Source organism: Phyllostomus hastatus, unplaced genomic scaffold (assembly GCF_019186645.2).
Source record: "Phyllostomus hastatus isolate PE091 unplaced genomic scaffold, TTU_PhHast_1.1 phas_scaffold_78, whole genome shotgun sequence".
Lineage (NCBI taxonomy): Eukaryota > Metazoa > Chordata > Mammalia > Chiroptera > Phyllostomidae > Phyllostomus > Phyllostomus hastatus.
In genome coordinates, this window is record NW_025334041.1 from 98,444,222 (window position 1) to 98,462,197 (window position 17,976).

Here is a 17,976-nt window from a genome sequence, read left to right on the forward strand (position 1 = left end):
AGTTGGCAGAAAAAAAGTTGTTTTTCATGCCATAGAAACTTTTTCCCAAAGAAATTTACTTAAAGAAAATAAAACATTTAGCATTAGGAATTTATTTTCTTAATGAACTAGAATGAATAAATAAATAAACAAACAAATAAATAAATAAAATGGCCTGTAACGCTTAAACATGTTTGTCATTCTTTATATAATAATGCTCTGGTTTTCCTTTTTTTAAGTGGAATGGGTAATTATATAATCACATTAAATGTTGGTCACTTTGACTGTCATCTCTTTCAGGTTTTTATTGAATGATATACTTATTTGATTCATAAAATGAATAATTCCTTCAGTAACCTGCTCTGACCAAGGACTCTATCAATTTCAATAATGATGCTCTATAAGATCTGCTCTCCATCTTAACCTTTATTCATTCCATTTTTTGTCACCATGAAACCACATTATGAAGGCTTCTAATTATATTACACATCACTGCACAAAAAAGCATGGCAGTTGTACGGTGTAAAATTCCTTTTCCTATCTTTAAAGGGGGTGGAGGTGGGATAAAAATATTTACTGACATTTATCAGCTTTTGTCCTAGTCATTTCACTCCGCTGAATACATGTCATAATTCAAATGACGTGTTTATAGTTTTTTATTTTCACTTGCATTAATCCATAGGGGAAAAAACATCATTTATGACACAAAAGAGAAATAAGAGCAAAAACATTAACCATGCTGATTCATTTGCTTTCATTTGCATCCCAGCCATGAATGACCTGGTGCAGTCCATGGTCCTAGCAGGAGGACAGTGGACAGGTAGTACTGAGAATTTGGAGGTTCCTGATGATATTTCAACGGGTAAAAGGAGAAAAGAATTGGGAGCTATGGCCTTCTCTACTACAGCTATCAACTTTTCAACTGTCAACTCTTCTACAGGCTTCAGATCCAAGCAGTTGGTTAATAATAAAGGTATAGGCTGTCTGCTATTTGCACTGTTGTGTAACTATTGGCAACGGGAATTTTAATTTCACTTTCCCATGTGTACTTTTTTTGACAGCAACAACCTGAAATAATTATTAAAATAATCTGGCTTTGATTTGAGGAAATTTTCAAATCATTTCAAAAATTTAAAACATACAAAGAATTAAAATCTTTCCTAGCCCTTTCATAATAAACAGCAAAAGAACTAACAAGAAAAGGAAAAGTAAAGCTTAAAAAAAAAACAAACCTAAAAACACTATGACTTCCAACAGAGAAAACCATGTAGACCAACTGAGGCTATTGCTTTGCTTTGTAGGGTCACGAAGACTGTTTCATTGCTTCTGGTGTTTCCCTAAACAAGTAAACTCTCATCAGAGCTATTCTGTTTCTTTATCCTAGTTCCAGTTTTTGACTGAGTCTATGATATGTGTTAAATCAAGATGTATTATATATGACTGAAAAAGAATTTCCATATTCTGTGTAAATAAAATTTTATTGGTTTCTTTTGTTAAAAAATATTTTTATATCCATTTTGTTATTTCATGTAGATACTACATCCTTTGAAGATATAAGTCCACAAGGTATTAGTGATGATTCTAGTACAGGATCAAGAGTTCATGGTAAGATACGAACTTTATTTAGAGAGTACGTAGTACATATAGAATGTCGCATTAAATCTATGAGTGTCCATTGCCAGCAAGCATGTTTTATCTCGCCTGCATATCAGACCTCTGCCATTCCTTAAAACCTGATGATACTCTTTTAAATTACTGCTTCATCTAAATAGTCTGTATTTTAGTCAAGGTTACTTATAAAATATGCCAACACAATGCTTAATGGTAATTTTGATGCCATTTTGGTGTAAGTTTAAAGTTATGAGTTATTTTTTACCATGGGTTTAAAACATATTTACTTTGCTAAAGGATAAACTCTAAGAAACCACATTTTCTGTAGTGTTAAGCATTTCAGGTTTTTAAATTGCTATCTAGAAAATCATATCTTACCAAACTAACTTATTAACAACAAATGGATAACATGTTAAAGGAATGCCATTTGTAGTAGCATTGTAAGAAATAGGATAGGGCTGTGTTAACTGTGCAGTTGTTTCCCTTATTAAGGATAGAAATATAAGACATTAACTACAGATGCCCATATTCCTCCAGTTCGTGGCATCTCTGCAATGTGCGGGGTTCCTTGTCTGATCTGTTGTAAGTGACCTAATCACTAGCACTTTTTCTGACATGTCATCCACTCTCTGAAACAGTCCTGGTGTCTATTTAGAAATCATATTCAAATCTAAATATGCACTTTATCTTTCCTTTTAATTTTAACTATTGTTTCAGAAGCATCCTCTTCTAAAGTGTCTTAGTGAACTATGTGTAAATGTCTTTACTCTCTAATCTATATGCTTCAGCTGTCTGTGGGCATGCTCAGTATGTAAAAGTGTGCATGATTACTTCCTCAAAGCATTCTGTGGTCAGAATGTAAAAGTTCAGTGTCAGCAGCTGGAAATTTTATCACACTGTCTCCTGATTTTTTCATTTAGCTTCAAGACCAGCCAGCCTTGATAGTGGCAGAACATCCACTAGCAATAGCAATAATAATGCTTCACTTCATGAAGTCAAAGGTATGCTGTAGGTAAATTTATTAATATGCTCCATCCATTTCCAGATTTAAAAGGGAGATTGATTAAGTTTCTGGCGTAGAGTGTGAAATCCAAATCATCTATGTTTGGAATATAGTTCCTTGGAATATCTTATACTTTTAACATTGTAATACATACGTATTTCAATGTATATAAATGTAAAAACAGGAGCAGTTATTTTGGTTTCCATTTTTCATCTTTCACATAAAATATTTTTATTACAATCTTTATACTTTAAAATATCTGTAGGTCCTTATTTTACTAGTTTTGTCTTTGTCATTAAAATGGTTGTCCTTAATTTTTTCATGATGCATGTGCATTGAAGTCATCACAGAAAGTGTTTTAGAAATACTTAATTTATCCATGAAATGAGGGGAAGTATTTTTTAATTTGATAAGGCAGCTGTGTGTGTATATGTATGTTGCAAGACCCAAGTGGATGCATATAGCTCACCTAAGAATTATTTTAAAGTTTTCCCCTGAATTTAAATATGCATTCCAGGGTAAGGTTTTTATGTAATGTCTGGAAGCCTGGACTCATACCTTTTTCCTTAAAGGAATACTGCCTACTCAGATTCTGTAATTATTTAGTAGATTATAAAAGTTTGTTAAAATACTATTCTCTACAGTCCAGAATTGTCAAATTATAGTGAATGGATTTGTTCCGTTGCTTTTTGTATTATAAAATCCTTTTATGTATGTTTAGTTTCATTTTATCATTAATACTATGACTTTGTTACTATGATCTGAAAATATGATTTCAAGGAGGGAGGTTTTTTAAATTTTTATAATCACATTTGTATATCCAGTAGGAAAATAAAGAGTCTGAAAATGTGAAGAAGTATTTGAAAATTTACGAAAATTTTATTACTATAAAATTGTTACATGACTTGAGCCAGATTCTTTCATGACCTGCTTTACTCTCTGATTGGGAAACCATGGAAAGTTGCATTTGCTATCTTAACACTCTATCTACACAGTTTGCTTTTGATCAAAATGAATTAGCACCCTTAAGGAATAGCATAAACTTTAGGTAGCTTTTTTACAGAACTAGTAATTTGCATTCTTTGTGGTTGTTCAGCCTCAACTGAGTAGCTACCATACCAACAGTGGAAAGCATAAACAATCAGATGATTCAGGCACTAAATAAAGAATAAAATACTATACATTTGATTTTACATTTTACTGGAAATTTCTGAGTAATTACATCCTGTCTCCATTTGATTCTCCTTATATGCCTATTATTTAAATTTAAAAAATTTAAGGTTATTCATTAAAGGATGAACAGAGAAACCTTTATGTGAGGAGTAAAGATTTCATAAAAAGGCAAAGCATTAGAGTTTTAGGATTTAGAATAGTTTTTTATTTTAATATTCTGAAATAATTTAATATTCATATAATCATGTTTTGTTCTAAATTGTGAGGTGTTTTACAATTACAGTTAATTCTTGAACATATGTGGAGGGGCTGAGAGGTCGGCACCCCTGATCTCTTGTTATTCAAGGGTTAACTCGTATTTGAACCCGAATTTTTAAGAATGTAATATTCATTTATTTATTCATTCATTTATTGATCAAATACATTAAGTGCTTGTTTTATGTATTTAGGCTTTGGGTATGGTGAAGTTTTTGCTTTTGTGGTACTTATATTTGCCAAATTGACTAAATAAGGAAGCAGGTTATGGTAGACTGATAAGAAAGTCTGTGGTAGACAAAATAATCAGGGAATTGTTAGACTGGTCAAAGATAAACATAGTATACTAGGCATTTCTAAGTAAAGCTTCATAAGAACCCAGTCAACAAATCTTACTACTTATAAAGTTTTAATCTCATTTCTATTATTAAACTCTTAACACACCATCTATTTCAAAAGCAGGTGCAGTTCATATCCAAAGCAGGCCACAAAGCCACAGCAGTGGAGAATTTAGCCTACTTCATGATCATGAGGCTTGGTCCAGCAGTGGTAGCAGTCCAATCCAGTACTTGAGAAGACAGACCAGATCAAGTCCAGTGCTCCAGCACAAAATGCCTGAAACATCAGAGGGTCGAGCACATCGCAAGATCAAAACTGGTTCCCCTGGAAGTGAAGTGGTTACTCTACAACAGTTTTTGGAAGAAAGCAACAAGCTTACCTCAGTGCAGGTTAGTTTTAAGGGTGACCTTCACTTACATGGGCATTACAAGTTAAGTATCTGTGATTGAACTTTAGAACTTTTTTTTAGTAAGGAGTGTTTAGAAATACTAGCAATTTTATATTATACAATCTAATATATCAGGAAAGTAAAACTATGGCTGCTATTCATTAATCTGCTTTGTTTTTTAACAGATAAAGTCCTCAAGTCAGGAGAATCTTTTAGATGAAGTAATGAAAAGTTTGTCTGTCTCTTCAGACTTTTTGGGGAAAAGCAAACCAGTTAGCTGTGGTCTGGCCAGGTCAGTAAGTGGAAAAACCCCAGGAGATTTCTGTGATAGACGGACAACTAAGCCTGAACAATGTGTGAGACCTGTTCCTCAAAAGACTGAAGATACCTACTTTATTAGCTCTTCAGGAAAACCTACACCAAGCACTCAAGGAAAGATAAAATTAGTAAAAGAATCTTCTTTGTCACGACAATCAAAAGATAGCAATCCTTATGCCACTTTACCTCGTGCAAGCAGTGTGATCTCTACTGCCGAAGGAACTACTCGAAGGACAAGCATCCATGATTTTTTGACCAAGGACAGTAGACTACCTATGTCAGTTGATTCATCACCAGCTACTGCTGATAGCAACATCACTGCCGCATCTAGTGAGTACCCTTTACACCAGTGGTCCTCCCATACACTTCACAGCCCAACACATTCTGTAGGTTCTCATTCACAAATTGGTTTAGTTACAGAAGTGCCTGAGTCTCTAGTCCAGGCTAGATACTCATCAGAAAAGTCACATTTTCTAAACCAATCTTTTACCACTATTAATATATCTAATGATACATTTGGAATATCAGCTAAAGATAGCCTAGAATCATTTACTGTGGCTCATCCAGCTCAGCCATTTTTATCCCTGAACACAGAGTTAGTTAGTAACATAAGTGGTTTACCTCCCAGGCCAGTCACCAGAGTAACTGACCAGGTTTCTGCCTCTTTGGATAAAGCTGCACAGAAAGATAACCAACAGTTTTCTGATCATCAGAACCCTAGTAACAGTATCACGCAGTCTTCTGTAGATAGCAGTATTCTTATCACTCCTGCATGCCTCTCTCCTGATGACACAGAAGCTGCATTGTTGGTTTCTGAGGATAATCAAACAGTTTGGTATGAATATGGTTGTGTATGATCAAAACTGCACAGTATAATACTGATGTCATTTGATAGGCACTGTGCTTCTCTAATCTGTCTTGAAGGGCTGCTGTTGAAAAGTATTTGGCTAGATTCATTTTTTTATTTTCCCATTGTGGCACAGTGTTTGGCTGTATATGATGGCTTGTATATAAATGTGAATGTGTAACCACACCAAAGCCTGCATGAAATATTAATTGCATTGTACATTTTCTGCATGACTTTAAAAACGTTAACAATACATGCTCCTCTTTCACATTTGTTGTCACCTGATAAAAGACTGTGACTTTTAGAAGCATGTTAAGATAGTTGCATGCTCTAATTACCAAGAAAGCATTTCTGAGTCATATTTACTTTGTTGCTTCCAGAAAAGAATGCTCATTTTTTCCCTTCATCCCTTTTCCTTCCTTTCCCTCCCTCCCTCTCATTCATTTCTTTTATTTCTAGGATGTGCAGTACATATTGCACATGTATAGGAAAATATGTAAAAGGTGTCACTTTCTTTTGCCATTTAATTATTGCCCTCTATCCTGTTTTATTTTCAAAGAAACAATTAATAACCCAGTACTTTACGTAGCAAATATTAACCACTGCCTGTATTTTTAGAATTGTTCAGATTTAAAACATTGTTAATACTCGTAATGTTAGTGCCATTCTTAAAAACCCCATCAAGTTTAAATGTGACTTATACAGTGACTAGGAGAATTTGTATATATTCTATTTCTTTTCTGCACTTTTCTTCATCTTCTTTCAAAACTACTTTTTTAATTCGAGTCAGTTAACACAGTTTTTCCAGTTCTTTTTTAATATATAGTCAAAGAGAAATAAACCAGTCATATTCAATGTGTTGGAAATTTGCATTTTTACTTCTGTTCAAAAAGGGTAGACAGTTTACAAAGTGGTGAAGATTGTTACTTCTATAATTCTATAAGTGATTATTAAATTATATGTCTGTCCTTAATAAGTACCTTGTGTTAAAATAAAATATTAGGATTTGTAACCATTTAAACAAATAGATGTTTTTAATAGAACAAATTTTAGAACTAAGAATAAATGACTCTTAGTTAAAAAATAACCATCTAAGATAGAGGAAATATTTGCTAACTTTGACTCTGGTGTCATAAACTTTACAGTTATCTTGCACTGTTAAAGCAGAACCAGCTAAATCTCCCAGAGTAAAATAAAAAATAAATTTAAAAAATTCATAACTCTGATTCACTTATCTCTGGATGAGTATATCTTTGCTCTGTCTCTGGAATATTTTGCTGTTTTGATCCAGACTAAATATTTCTGATGATAGCCTGGCATTTGAAAGGAATGCTTTGAAATGTAACTTTCTAAAGGGGAAGGACATTATTATTTACTACATGTTTTATATTGATTATTGTTATTAATTGGACCAAAGAAAACAGTCTGTAGAGAATCTTTGCTGAATGAAATTTGTATCCTTTGTAAATTAAACCATCCTCTTGTACTTACACAAGATCATTTCAGGAAGTAGGCCCCTTTATATCCTTGATCATACTTTTCTCATAGCCAGTTTTTACTAAAAATAGTGCTAGAGCAGGTGATCGGAAAATTTTTATATTTTTTAGTACCACATAATATATTTCTGCATGAATATAATCTATTTTATTGTCATTTGTTTCATAGTCCTAACATTTCAAATGTTTTTGGTGTTCCCTTTTTTTTCATAACCTTGTAATAAAACTTAATGGCAAATATAGGTGTAATAGATTAGATGGAGACCATGTATAATGCAAATGTAATAATTATTTCTTTTTGATATAGAGTCAAGTTTTAGTTCTCAACTATTTCAACTCTTTATTATAAATCTGGACATATACCTTAAATTTAAAATGCTAAATTTTTCAATATAAAGCATTGAAAAGTCATGTGCTATATTAAAAACTGATTATTTTACAAAATTATGTTTACAGTAAAGGAGTATTCCAACCCAAATGGCTAGAGTTACATATGTACCGCATATTTTCAAAAAGAACATACCCATTGTGCATGTGTGATTTAATGATTATCTAAGAATGACTTCATCCAGAAACTGTCACAGCTATGGAGTCATGAAAGCCTCTCAAAACACTATATAACCATAATTTCTATAAGTGAAATCTTACAAAAATGCCCCGAATAAAAAATTTTTTGATAAAAGTAAAGTAACTCTGACTCAATTGAGTAGTTGCATGTTTTTGTCCTAAGGCATCTCCATAAATAGCCATTGGCTTCACAAAGGATTATATGAAAAACTATATGATATTCAGTACCCTAATTTTAGATGAAACTGTATAGTTTATATTCCTGGCCTAGAATTCTAGAAATTATACCCATATTATTTGTGTGACATTGTAAACTGATACTACTAAGCACTGGGTCTCTTTTGACCAAAGCAATTTTAGCTATAACAATGTAAGTAAGTATATTATTTGCCTGCAAAATAAGCCTCAAGCCTAGAATTTCTTAGTAAATAATAGTTATTTTCATTGTAGATGTTTCTGCCACTGCATGCAAGATTACTTTTTACTTTATCACTATATGTGACCATTTAGTAAATAAACATAATAAGTAAATCTGATATAAAACAGCATTTATTTATAGCTTTTAAAAATACAAAAAACAGTCTTTAAGTAATGAGATGTCTATCAGATTAACACATTTTACCCACAGTTAGCTTCCTTCTCTTTGCCCTACTTAATTAGTTTCTTATCTTCATGGATTGTGTCATGTGTAACCTTTGATTAAATAACATGAAATGCTTTTTTCCTGCAGATGTGGACAAAGTACAAGAAAGCAGAAATTCAAAAAGCAGGTCTAGGGAGCAACAAAGCTCCTAATTCTATTACCCACTACATGACATGTGGGCCAAGTGGTGAGTTTCTTACTCCAAATGTAAATGAGATTAGTCTCATTTATACAAACTAACCGCATTAAGTATAAGAACAAGTGCATATTGCATTAACAGATGTAAATATTGCTTGCTTCATTCATGACTTCTGTCCTACTTGTAAAGCAAGATTATTTGATTGCCATAATTTTTTTTTTGTCAGACAGGAAGCAAATTTTCAGAATTAATTTTCCCCTCAATTTAAATTTAATTTTAGTAGTGAGTAATCTTCTAGGAATTCCTTTTTTTTAGTTCGAAGGCTTTTCTTTTTTGTGGTAGGAATACAACTTTGCCACAGTGTTCTTGGTAATTGAGGATAAACTAAGTGCCACTTGAAGAAAACATGTCTCTGACTTTCTGTCATTCTCATTCCTATAGAAATATCTGGTGCATGCTGTTCTTGTAGTGGCTGCTCTGTATTTTATATCTCTCATCTTCAAGCTTTTCTTATATTTTCTTTCTTCTTTCTACCTTTCAACTAAATACAGAGAGAAAAGTGTCCTTCATTTTCTCAGTATGAAGCCTTTATTTCTGAAGTAACAAGCCACCCAACTATAGAAATCATTTTTTAAAATCTTTAAGGAGACTTTATACAATCCTGCGTGACTAGAGCAGGCAAGAAATACAAACCTTCATTCCTTCCTTGAATCAAGGAGCACTACTGGAGTCAACTGCCAAAATTTTTAGAAGGTTTTAGGACTTACTATACATTGTACTTGTAAGATCTACTGAATAAAGGATGTTCTCTCGCTAAGGATCAAGTGTTTTGAGGTTTGAAGAAGTACTCCAAGAACAACCTACTTCTTTCATCATTTGTTTATGAATTTATCCATGTTTGCTTAATGCTTCTAATATTAGCTGAAATCTAGTCATTTATATTTAGTTGTGTAAATCTAAATTAAATGCTGTAGTATGTTGTGGAATGTACTATATATCAAGATTGAGAACATTGTTTTGGCATGCCAGAGCCTTATTTGGTTAGCAGACTGCATGTGTTGGTATTCTTTTTTTTAAACCAATTATTTTGATGCACTGAAAAAGAAATTTGGCTTATAAGATAAATCTGAAAAATCCATAATGATAGGAGTTAATAAAAAAATTACAGTAATACTAATCTATCCATATTCCCCAGTAAGCAACACTAAACATTTACATGTGGATCCAAGTTGAGTGTTTTTCTGAAACTTTTTTAGTAAGGTGATTTTCCAGCAAATGGCATTCCTAAGATGAAGCTGTCGTATTTTAATTCATTTCCTGTCTTTAGTATTGGGTTATGTATGTGTGTTTGTTTTTTTTAACTTGAGAGCTGACTGTTGCTTAAGAAGTTTTCTTATGGCAAAAATAATGTAAATAATACTATGATCTGCATTTTGCCAGGAACTCATTTATTATTAAGGCTATCACTTATCAATAAGATTTTTTTGTTTTCTTTATAATGTTACATTAAAGTTGGTAACTATTATTGGTACTTTTGAAATATTTGTATACATTTGTTACCTTGAACATTTGAAAGAAGCACAAAAAAAGTAGATTTAGTTAATTTAACCCAGGGAAACATCAGTTTTTTGTAGTTTCAATTTTATATCAGTTTTATTTTCTTATGAAATCAAAAAAAATTCATTGATACTGGTTAATACAAATTCATTATTTAACATAAATACCAGGGATCTTAAAGGTATAAAATGAGAAAGAAGCTGTGTTTTTTATTTTAACAGTGTGCTTCTTAGGCTCATTAACAGCTCTAAAAATCTTTGTGGAGGAATTCCATATTCCAGTGTGGGTTTATGAACTGTGTGTTTCATCACCAACCTAGCTGCCATGAGGAATGTGTTCTCCCTCTCCTTTCCTCTCTCTTCCCTGCCCCCTCCTCTCTCTTTCTCATTTATTTATCTTTGTGTTTTGGTAGGTCAGTAGCAATGTTGTGTTCAAAGTCTACTTTCAGAAAGACCATTAATGAAAAGACAGAATGTATAGTTGACTAGATTAAAAGGAAATTAGCAAACTTGGATTTGCTAACTTAAATACCACCATTACCTTAGGTTTTGCCGCCAAATAATGCTGTAAAGTTAAATCACTTTTAAACTCTTGGATGAAAGGTGCTATGTAATGTAAATACAAAGGATTCTTACTAAAATACAAATGTTACACAACAGACATATTTAAAACCTATTCTCTAGACTTCAAAAAATCTCTCTCCATCATGACTCCCTAGATTCAAGTATCAAATTGATAATGGACATCGTGGCAGTCTAGAGACACTTGCATGTAAAAAATGTAAATTCATTTTTAGGTGGATAAATGGAAATATAGAAATTATGTTTTAGCTAAAATACAGTAAGTGGGTAACTTAGATTTATATTAACTAGCTTCTAATTTGCACAACTAGGACACATCCCAGGACAATTACTGAAAGTTGAAATTAAGGAGTAGGAGGTGGCCCAGTGAGGGTGAATGACATCACAGCGTGACCTGTCCAGGACCTGCTGACATAAGCAGCATATTGTTTCTTCAAGGAGAAAATGCTAACGGCAGCCTATAAAATACCCACTGTGAGTAGGCTGCCCCTGAGAGAGCCCCGTTAAAGCAACAGCCAAGGGAACACTTGAGACTGCAAAAGTGGGAATATTCTCAATTATATTTATCCCCCTTTTCATAACATTTCAAGAAAGGACTAGAAAATAGCCACATAAGTATTTTACTTTCTCCAAAAGATACCACTGGAAGCAAACTTAGAGGAAGTCACTCTTTTTCCTTAAACTACTTCTGCCAAACAAAATGATATGGCCAACTAAAAACAAACCAGGGTCTTTCTGACTGGGGCCTGACACGCTTTAATTATCTATTCTAAATCTATACCTAATCCCTGCCCCACCTACCCACCCTCCCACACACAAAAAATAAAAAAAATGAAGAATTGAAAATACAGGGTAAGAGCTTCAGTGGAAATGTTTGGTCCAAGTTTCTGAGCTGGTGGTTACCAAAGAGTTCCCGAAACAGGTTTGTATTGTAGCACCTTTCATGCAAGGCATGATAAGAGCCTATTGAAAAATCACTGTGCATGTTACAGAATTGCAGCCACCTCACAAATGAAATATTACAGCCTACACCGTCTTAACAGTTTGTGTCAGGAAGTGAAAAAGATATTGTACCAAATCTGGAATTACAATGAGTAATATGTATGCTAAATGGTTTGTATTTTAAGTTACTTATGAAAAAAGTGGTGATTTTTTTTTCTTTTCTGCTACCCTTAGTCCTAAGACGTGTTTTTTCTTTGAGTCTTGAATTAATAATACAGAAAGAGCCCATTTTACAATATAAACCGTGATGTACATATTGAAATATTTGGACAATGAAAATGCCTTAAAAGGAATGCTTATGGATAAAGTTGCACTTATACTCTTTAACAAAACCTGATCACAAATTGTCTTTTTTTCTTTTCTCCTAAGGGTTCTCTTTCAATGTTTGCCATTGTACTTATAACTGTTATTAAATACCAAATCAAATAATATAAAATTTGTAACATTTCCTTTAAAAATATTGGTACTGAGGGATTTGGAGTTGAATAGCAAAATGTTTTATTACTTGGCAATACCTAATATCAGCCATAGAAATCCAGTTTATAAACAAAAGATACACCATTGTTTATCTTTTTAAAAGCATTCATCATTTATCATTTTAGTGTTTACTTTTTTTACTTAGGTTGGTTTAACATTCACTTATCAAACTGATATAAAGAAATAAAACAAAGGTGATTTTTATAAGTGGTTAGTAATCATTTAAAAATTATAAAATATAATTTAGCCAGGTTTTGTTCCTTCTTTTCTATTTGTCCTGGAAAACCTATTTTCAGACATTATCCATAACCTTGTTTAGATGATTCTATCCTAATCATTTTGGCATAGGTATTAGAGGTTTTGGGAGAATGAGAAGAGTATCAGCTGGCCAAAAAGTCTGTTTGGTTTTTTCCATGAGATGGTTCTAGTAGTGCTTAGTTGTCTTTTATCTTTATTTGGAACAGTTTTGTTATGTTGTATTTTGACAGCTGTCATATCAGTGTGCATTAAAAAAACTTATGAAAATTGGTTTTTGTGTAGCCATTTTAATATTGAAGATGGAAGAAAATATGCAACATTTTCAGTATACTGTGCTTTATTATTTCAAGAAAGGTAAAAGAGCAACTGAAATGCAAAAAGGTACACGACTGATAAAACATGTCAAAAGTGGTTTGTGAGGTTTGGTGTTGAAGACTTCTCACTGATGATGCTCCATGGTCAGGTAGATAATGATCAAATCAAGACGTTGAGATCTTAATCATTATACCATGCAGGAGACAGCCAATATACTCAAAATATCCAGATCAATAAAGTTACTGTTGAAAATGAAAAATGTGTCTTTTATTTTACCGGAAAAAACTAAACGGACTTTTTTGGCCAGCCCAGTGCATTAATAGATTGTACAAATCACCGTCTCATTTTCACTTAGCCCTTGGAGGCAAAACGTTACAGGTGGCAACCAGAACTGTGTCCTTGCAGGTCAGTCTTTGCCTTTTTCTGTCATAAGGTGGGGAAGGGAAGTTATACCACTTATCTGAGGTCCTCATTATCTTTGATTCTATTCATTAAATCTTCATTTTATATGCAAAGCAACCGTAAATATACAGTACAGAGTACGTAAAAACTAACATGGCAACTCCAAATAGGTTTATCATTTATGGAAAGTATTTCTTACTAATTCCACATCGCTTAAATACATTCTATGTCTCGTAAAATTTCTGCCATGAGCCCCAGCTGGTGTGGCTTAGTGGATTGAGCACCAGCCTGAGAACCAAAGGGTCGCTGGTTTGATTCCATCAGGGCACATGCCAGGGTTGCGGGCCAGGACCCTGGTTGTGGGCACATGAGGCAACCACACACTAATGTTTCTCTCTCTCTCCTCCTCCCTTCCCCTCTCTAAAAATAAATTTTAAAAAATTCTGCCATGAATAGACTTGTAGTTTCTAATCATACCAAGGAATGACAAGTTTTTATTTTACCTATTAGTAACACAAATTGGTATAAATTAAATATATCTCTACCAAGTGGAATTTTTTGAGTGATCAAACTTAGGAAGATATGGTTATGTTAATGAATATCCCATTTGATTGTACCAGAGGAAAATGAGAATTTTTATGACAGGACCTGTAGACTAGTTTTGTAGTCTGCCTACATCATACCATCAACTGAGAAAGGGTTTTTTGTTTGAATTTAAGTGAGGTGAAAAAAATGTCAGTTTTACTCACTCTATTTCTGAACCATGTTTATGTGACAACTGACAGTACATAATCCTGGGATCTTATACTTTTCATATGCCATAATGGAAAGGGGATAAGTAAAATTCAGTATATCTGAGAGGAAAGAAGAAACTTAGGTTCACATTTCCAACCTTTGAACAAAGACTAAACAAATCCTTCTGATGGCTTCTGTATATTCTGCTATTGTTTTAAAATATAATTTTAGTGGTATAATTATTGCAACATTTCCCATCCTTATGTTGAGTGATTTTTCTAGATTAAAATTTTCTAAAGATATAGTTTTATAAAAAGTCAGCTTATTTTTCCACTGAAAATCACGATTAGAAACACCCAGTGATGGAATTTCTTAGCCCTTGCCCATGTTTAATTATCTTGCAGGGGATTTCTAAATTCCTTAATCCTCATTCCCCACTGGTAACCATTTTCAGTAATTTAATATATTCTTAATATTCCTTTTAATTTTTCCCTCTGTACACTATCATATGCATAATTTTATATATACTTTTCTGTCCCTTTTTTCAAGTACAATAAACACCCTAATGAAGTAGAATAGTTAATATTAGTTTTGATGTCACTCTTAATTTCTGAAGGTATTTTTTTTTATTTTAATTGTTGTTGCAGTACAATTCTATATCTTTTACTCCCATCCCAACCCAGCCACCCATGAAGGCATTTCTGTAATGAGTTATAGGGAATGGAGGATGGGGCCACGGTTATCTGAGCTAACACTACCTCAATAGATCTTTTTAAAAACAGCTTTAAGATAAAATATCCCTCCTAAAATGACTTAAGTGGTCACCAAACCAAGGTGCTAAATGTTCTTAGGATTAATGCTTTTTACAAATTACAAATAAGAAACACAGCTTTCAGAAATGTATTCTAAACATTAGCCCAATTAGTTGTTTTTATCAAAATTTAGTATTATGGGATCATGTCCTGTCTTCTTCACAAATGTAAGAAAGTCTTCAGGGCTCAATCCCATGGTTGCAGCATTGGTCATTGGATGAAAGTACACCTTCTCATGTCCGCCTTCCAAAAAAGCAGAATCCAGAACAAATTTCACATCTCCATGATCACAAAATAGTGCCAAGGGTGTGGCACAGCCTTGGCCAACTTGTAGTTTTTCTAGCATGGCCGTTTCATCAGCAAACCGCAGATTTCCACTCCCAACACCTAACTGCTTGGCAAGATCATTTAAATTAATTTGTCTGTCATGAAGAACTGTCACCAGCCAATAGCCTTTTTTCTTTTTGTCTTTGAGAAATAAGTTCTTACTGTGTGCTCCTTTCAAATGCTGGATATGAGGCATCATTTCTTCAACTGTAAACACCTGTAAAATAATCACGTGAGAATTTAAAATAATATTGTGTGTATGCATACTGCATGCTTATACAGTTGTATGTATTTTGCTTGTTGGGGAAACAGCACGGTTAGAAGTACTCAATTCCTTACACCAAGACCTCAAGTAGTTACAGTTCTCTATTCCAGTGTGTTGGCCAGGCCCAGGCATTCTTAAAATGCTTTTTGTTTTTTCTTCAAACTTTTGGTATTGAAAGTTTATACAAGCCCAGACTCCTTAGCATTATAATTACATCCAGGTCAGGTGACAGCATCCAATCTGCAAATATATAACCATAGTGAGGGCGCTTGGAGACCCTGCACTAACGGAGAACATCAGAAAGCTGGCGATATACACAGGTAAAGAAGGGGGATATGTGGAGGGAAGAAGATCACAGAAAACTATAATTTTGACGTTAAATTTGTAAAGGTGAGTAAGGCTTATAATGGACTTCTCTACCCACCCTTTGACGATTACCATATTTAGCTACCACTATTAGTTGCTTCATAAGTAAAAACTGTGTCCCTGCAGTTCTCAAGTTACAATTGCTCTCGTGAAACATTTGCACATCTTTATATACACTAAACCATGTTAAAATACCTAACTGGTTTGAGGACCGTCCGCCAAACCAGAAGGTCGCTGTTGGGTGCCCGTCACGGCACCTTCCTGGGTTGTGGGCCAGGTCCCCGCTTGAGGGCGTGCGAGAGGCAGCCAATCGAGGTGCCTGTCACGTCGCTGTTTCTCTTCCTTTCCCTCTCTAAAAAAATTACTAAACTCCCTAAACTTGGTGCCCTGCTGTGTGCATGGCGCCTGATACTCCGTAGCCATTTCAGGGACGGTTTACTGCTTGGTAACTTATTTTAGCTACACGTAAAGTGGACACACTGACCAACAGCCCACACCAGTTCTAGGTGCACAAAATTTCTCCCAATAACATCGTAATCCCAAATCGAGAGGCTTTCGATGTTCCTGTCAAGCCCCTTCCGTACTGCAACCCGGGAAAAGCCCTAGAACCGACGTTTTCGCGGCCCCGCCGGATGGACCCCACAGCGGCGCCCACCACCACCGCCGCCCCGGCCCGGCCGTCTCGGCGCCAGCGCCTCACCTCCGGATGCTCCACGACCTCCGTGCTGATGCCGAGGGCGTCCAGCCGCTGCTGAAGAGCCGCACGCAACTCGGCTCGGGCCATGAGGCTGTCGAGGCCTGGGGAAGAGATTGTTTGAGAGGAAGTGCCTGGCATCCCTGGATGTTGAGACGGAAGTGCCAAGTGCCGGGAGGGACTAAGGCTGCCGCCGGAACCCCAGGGCCGGCTCTGTCCGGAGGTGGGCGGCGCCGTCTTGTTGCGCCTCTCCTCGCAGGTCCCCGAAAACTGTCCGTGGAGACAGCCTTGAAGTACCTGCAGGGTTCCTTACCTGGTGTCCCACAGGAGGGAGGCACCTTCATTCTCGTAGCCTTCCCTAACCCCGCTTCTGGTTCCTATACCCAACATAGCTGCCATTTAAGTAGCATCAGGCCTAGTAGCGACGTTCAGTTTAAGGAGTGTTGAAGTTGGTCCCAGAGAGGATCTGACCTCCCACAGATCCACAGCTGAATGGGAGCAATCAGGCTCCTCACCCACCTCCCCGCCCTCGGAACTCCAGTCCGCCCACTGTTTCGGTACTGGGAACTACCTGAAGGGGGCAACCTTGAGGAAGTAGTTAAGACCACCTGGACAGTATAGGCGACTGAACCTTGTTAAGGTCTCTGTACAAACCCAAGAATAAGAATGGAGATTTCGTCTTGCAGCCACCCACGACAAGTCGCCTAAATAAGTTCCCTTGCCTATTAAACCTGTCACCTACCGATATGCAGTAGCATGCCTCTTCGGGTTTTTGCTTGTCCTCTGTGTAAGGGGACCCGTTTCAGATTTCACGGGGAAACTCCCTGAGCTGGATAACGAGCACAGGAGAGGGGACGGTGCCAAAAATCCCCATCCTTTTAAGACTTCTCAACTTATAATTTTTAAATGATAATTTTACATCTTACCTTTTCTGAAAATTAACTTTTGTTTCACTTCATCTATGAATAACTAGCTGTGGCAACCCGGACTCAACTTTCTCAGCAGTTTGCCTACCTCTTGGTGTGGTGCTTTCTACTAACCCTCCAAACCTTCCCTCACCCCTTGAATGAGGCCTGAATTTTCATATTAGGGTTTCATTTATGAATTTAGATTAAGCCTCAAATCCCAGATAAACGTAGATATTCCTCGAGGCATTCAATTCTTGTGTGAATAAATTTAGGTCATTTCTGGGGTACAAATTGAAGGCCTGGAGAAGGAAGCCTCTTCAGAAAACACCAGCATAACGGCCTAGGAGGAAACTGCAAAAGAGAAGTAAATCAGAGCCACCTTCACAATTTCACTCAGAATTGGTCTTGGATGGCTCAACTGTAAAACTTCTCAGCTTAACCCGCCTCTTAAAACTATTAAGCTATGTCTCCCTTATAATTCTTGTTTCGTCTAATTCTTTGATGTCTGATTATAGAACC

At 35.2% G+C, this 17,976-nt stretch overlaps 2 protein-coding genes across 12 annotated transcripts in view; one reads left to right on the plus strand and one right to left on the minus strand.

The window, feature by feature from the left end:
* The window catches only part of CCDC88A (coiled-coil domain containing 88A), a 128,084-nt gene extending 115,854 nt beyond the window's left edge, over positions 1 to 12,230 (plus strand). For 3 of the 9 annotated variants that reach the window (XM_045827313.1, XM_045827317.1, XM_045827315.1), the window contains 7 exons: positions 749 to 952; positions 1,513 to 1,584; positions 2,511 to 2,591; positions 4,481 to 4,749; positions 4,934 to 5,396; positions 8,707 to 8,806; positions 9,310 to 12,230. In XM_045827313.1, coding sequence (XP_045683269.1) covers positions 749 to 952; positions 1,513 to 1,584; positions 2,511 to 2,591; positions 4,481 to 4,749; positions 4,934 to 5,396; positions 8,707 to 8,771 — 1,154 coding nt within the window. In that variant the 3' untranslated portion in view covers positions 8,772 to 8,806; positions 9,310 to 12,230. Of the gene's footprint in view, positions 1 to 748; positions 953 to 1,512; positions 1,585 to 2,510; positions 2,592 to 4,480; positions 4,750 to 4,933; positions 8,271 to 8,706; positions 8,807 to 9,309 lie in introns of those variants that run through there. The other 6 variants (XM_045827308.1, XM_045827311.1, XM_045827309.1 and 3 more) reach the window with 4 other exon arrangements.
* Positions 12,231 to 14,688: 2,458 nt separating this feature from the next.
* On the minus strand, positions 14,689 to 17,335 carry LOC123812165 (prolyl-tRNA synthetase associated domain-containing protein 1). Of its 3 annotated transcripts, none has more exons than XM_045828857.1 (3): positions 17,292 to 17,335; positions 16,556 to 16,653; positions 14,689 to 15,441 (listed from the first exon to the last, which is right to left on the minus strand). In XM_045828857.1, exons 1-3 carry the CDS (start codon positions 17,305 to 17,307, stop codon positions 15,007 to 15,009), a joined length of 549 nt encoding a protein of 182 aa, XP_045684813.1. In that variant the 5' UTR covers positions 17,308 to 17,335; the 3' UTR covers positions 14,689 to 15,006. The 3 variants fall into 3 exon arrangements, with proteins under 3 accessions (XP_045684813.1, XP_045684811.1, XP_045684810.1); XM_045828855.1 differs by lacking the exon at positions 17,292 to 17,335 and adding an exon at positions 16,863 to 17,055; XM_045828854.1 differs by lacking the exon at positions 17,292 to 17,335 and having other exon boundaries at positions 16,556 to 17,053.
* Positions 17,336 to 17,976: the final 641 nt, after the last annotated feature.

Bases quoted from the DNA above. Each gene is read 5' to 3' on its own strand.
- LOC123812165 (XM_045828854.1), bottom strand. From the start codon at position 16,690: ATGCCAGGCACTTCCTCTCAAACAATCTCTTCCCCAGGCCTCGACAGC. The intron at 15,442-16,555 runs GTGAGGCGCTGG...ATTATTTTACAG, and splicing joins AGGTCGTGGAGCATCCGGAG to GTGTTTACAGTTGAAGAAAT.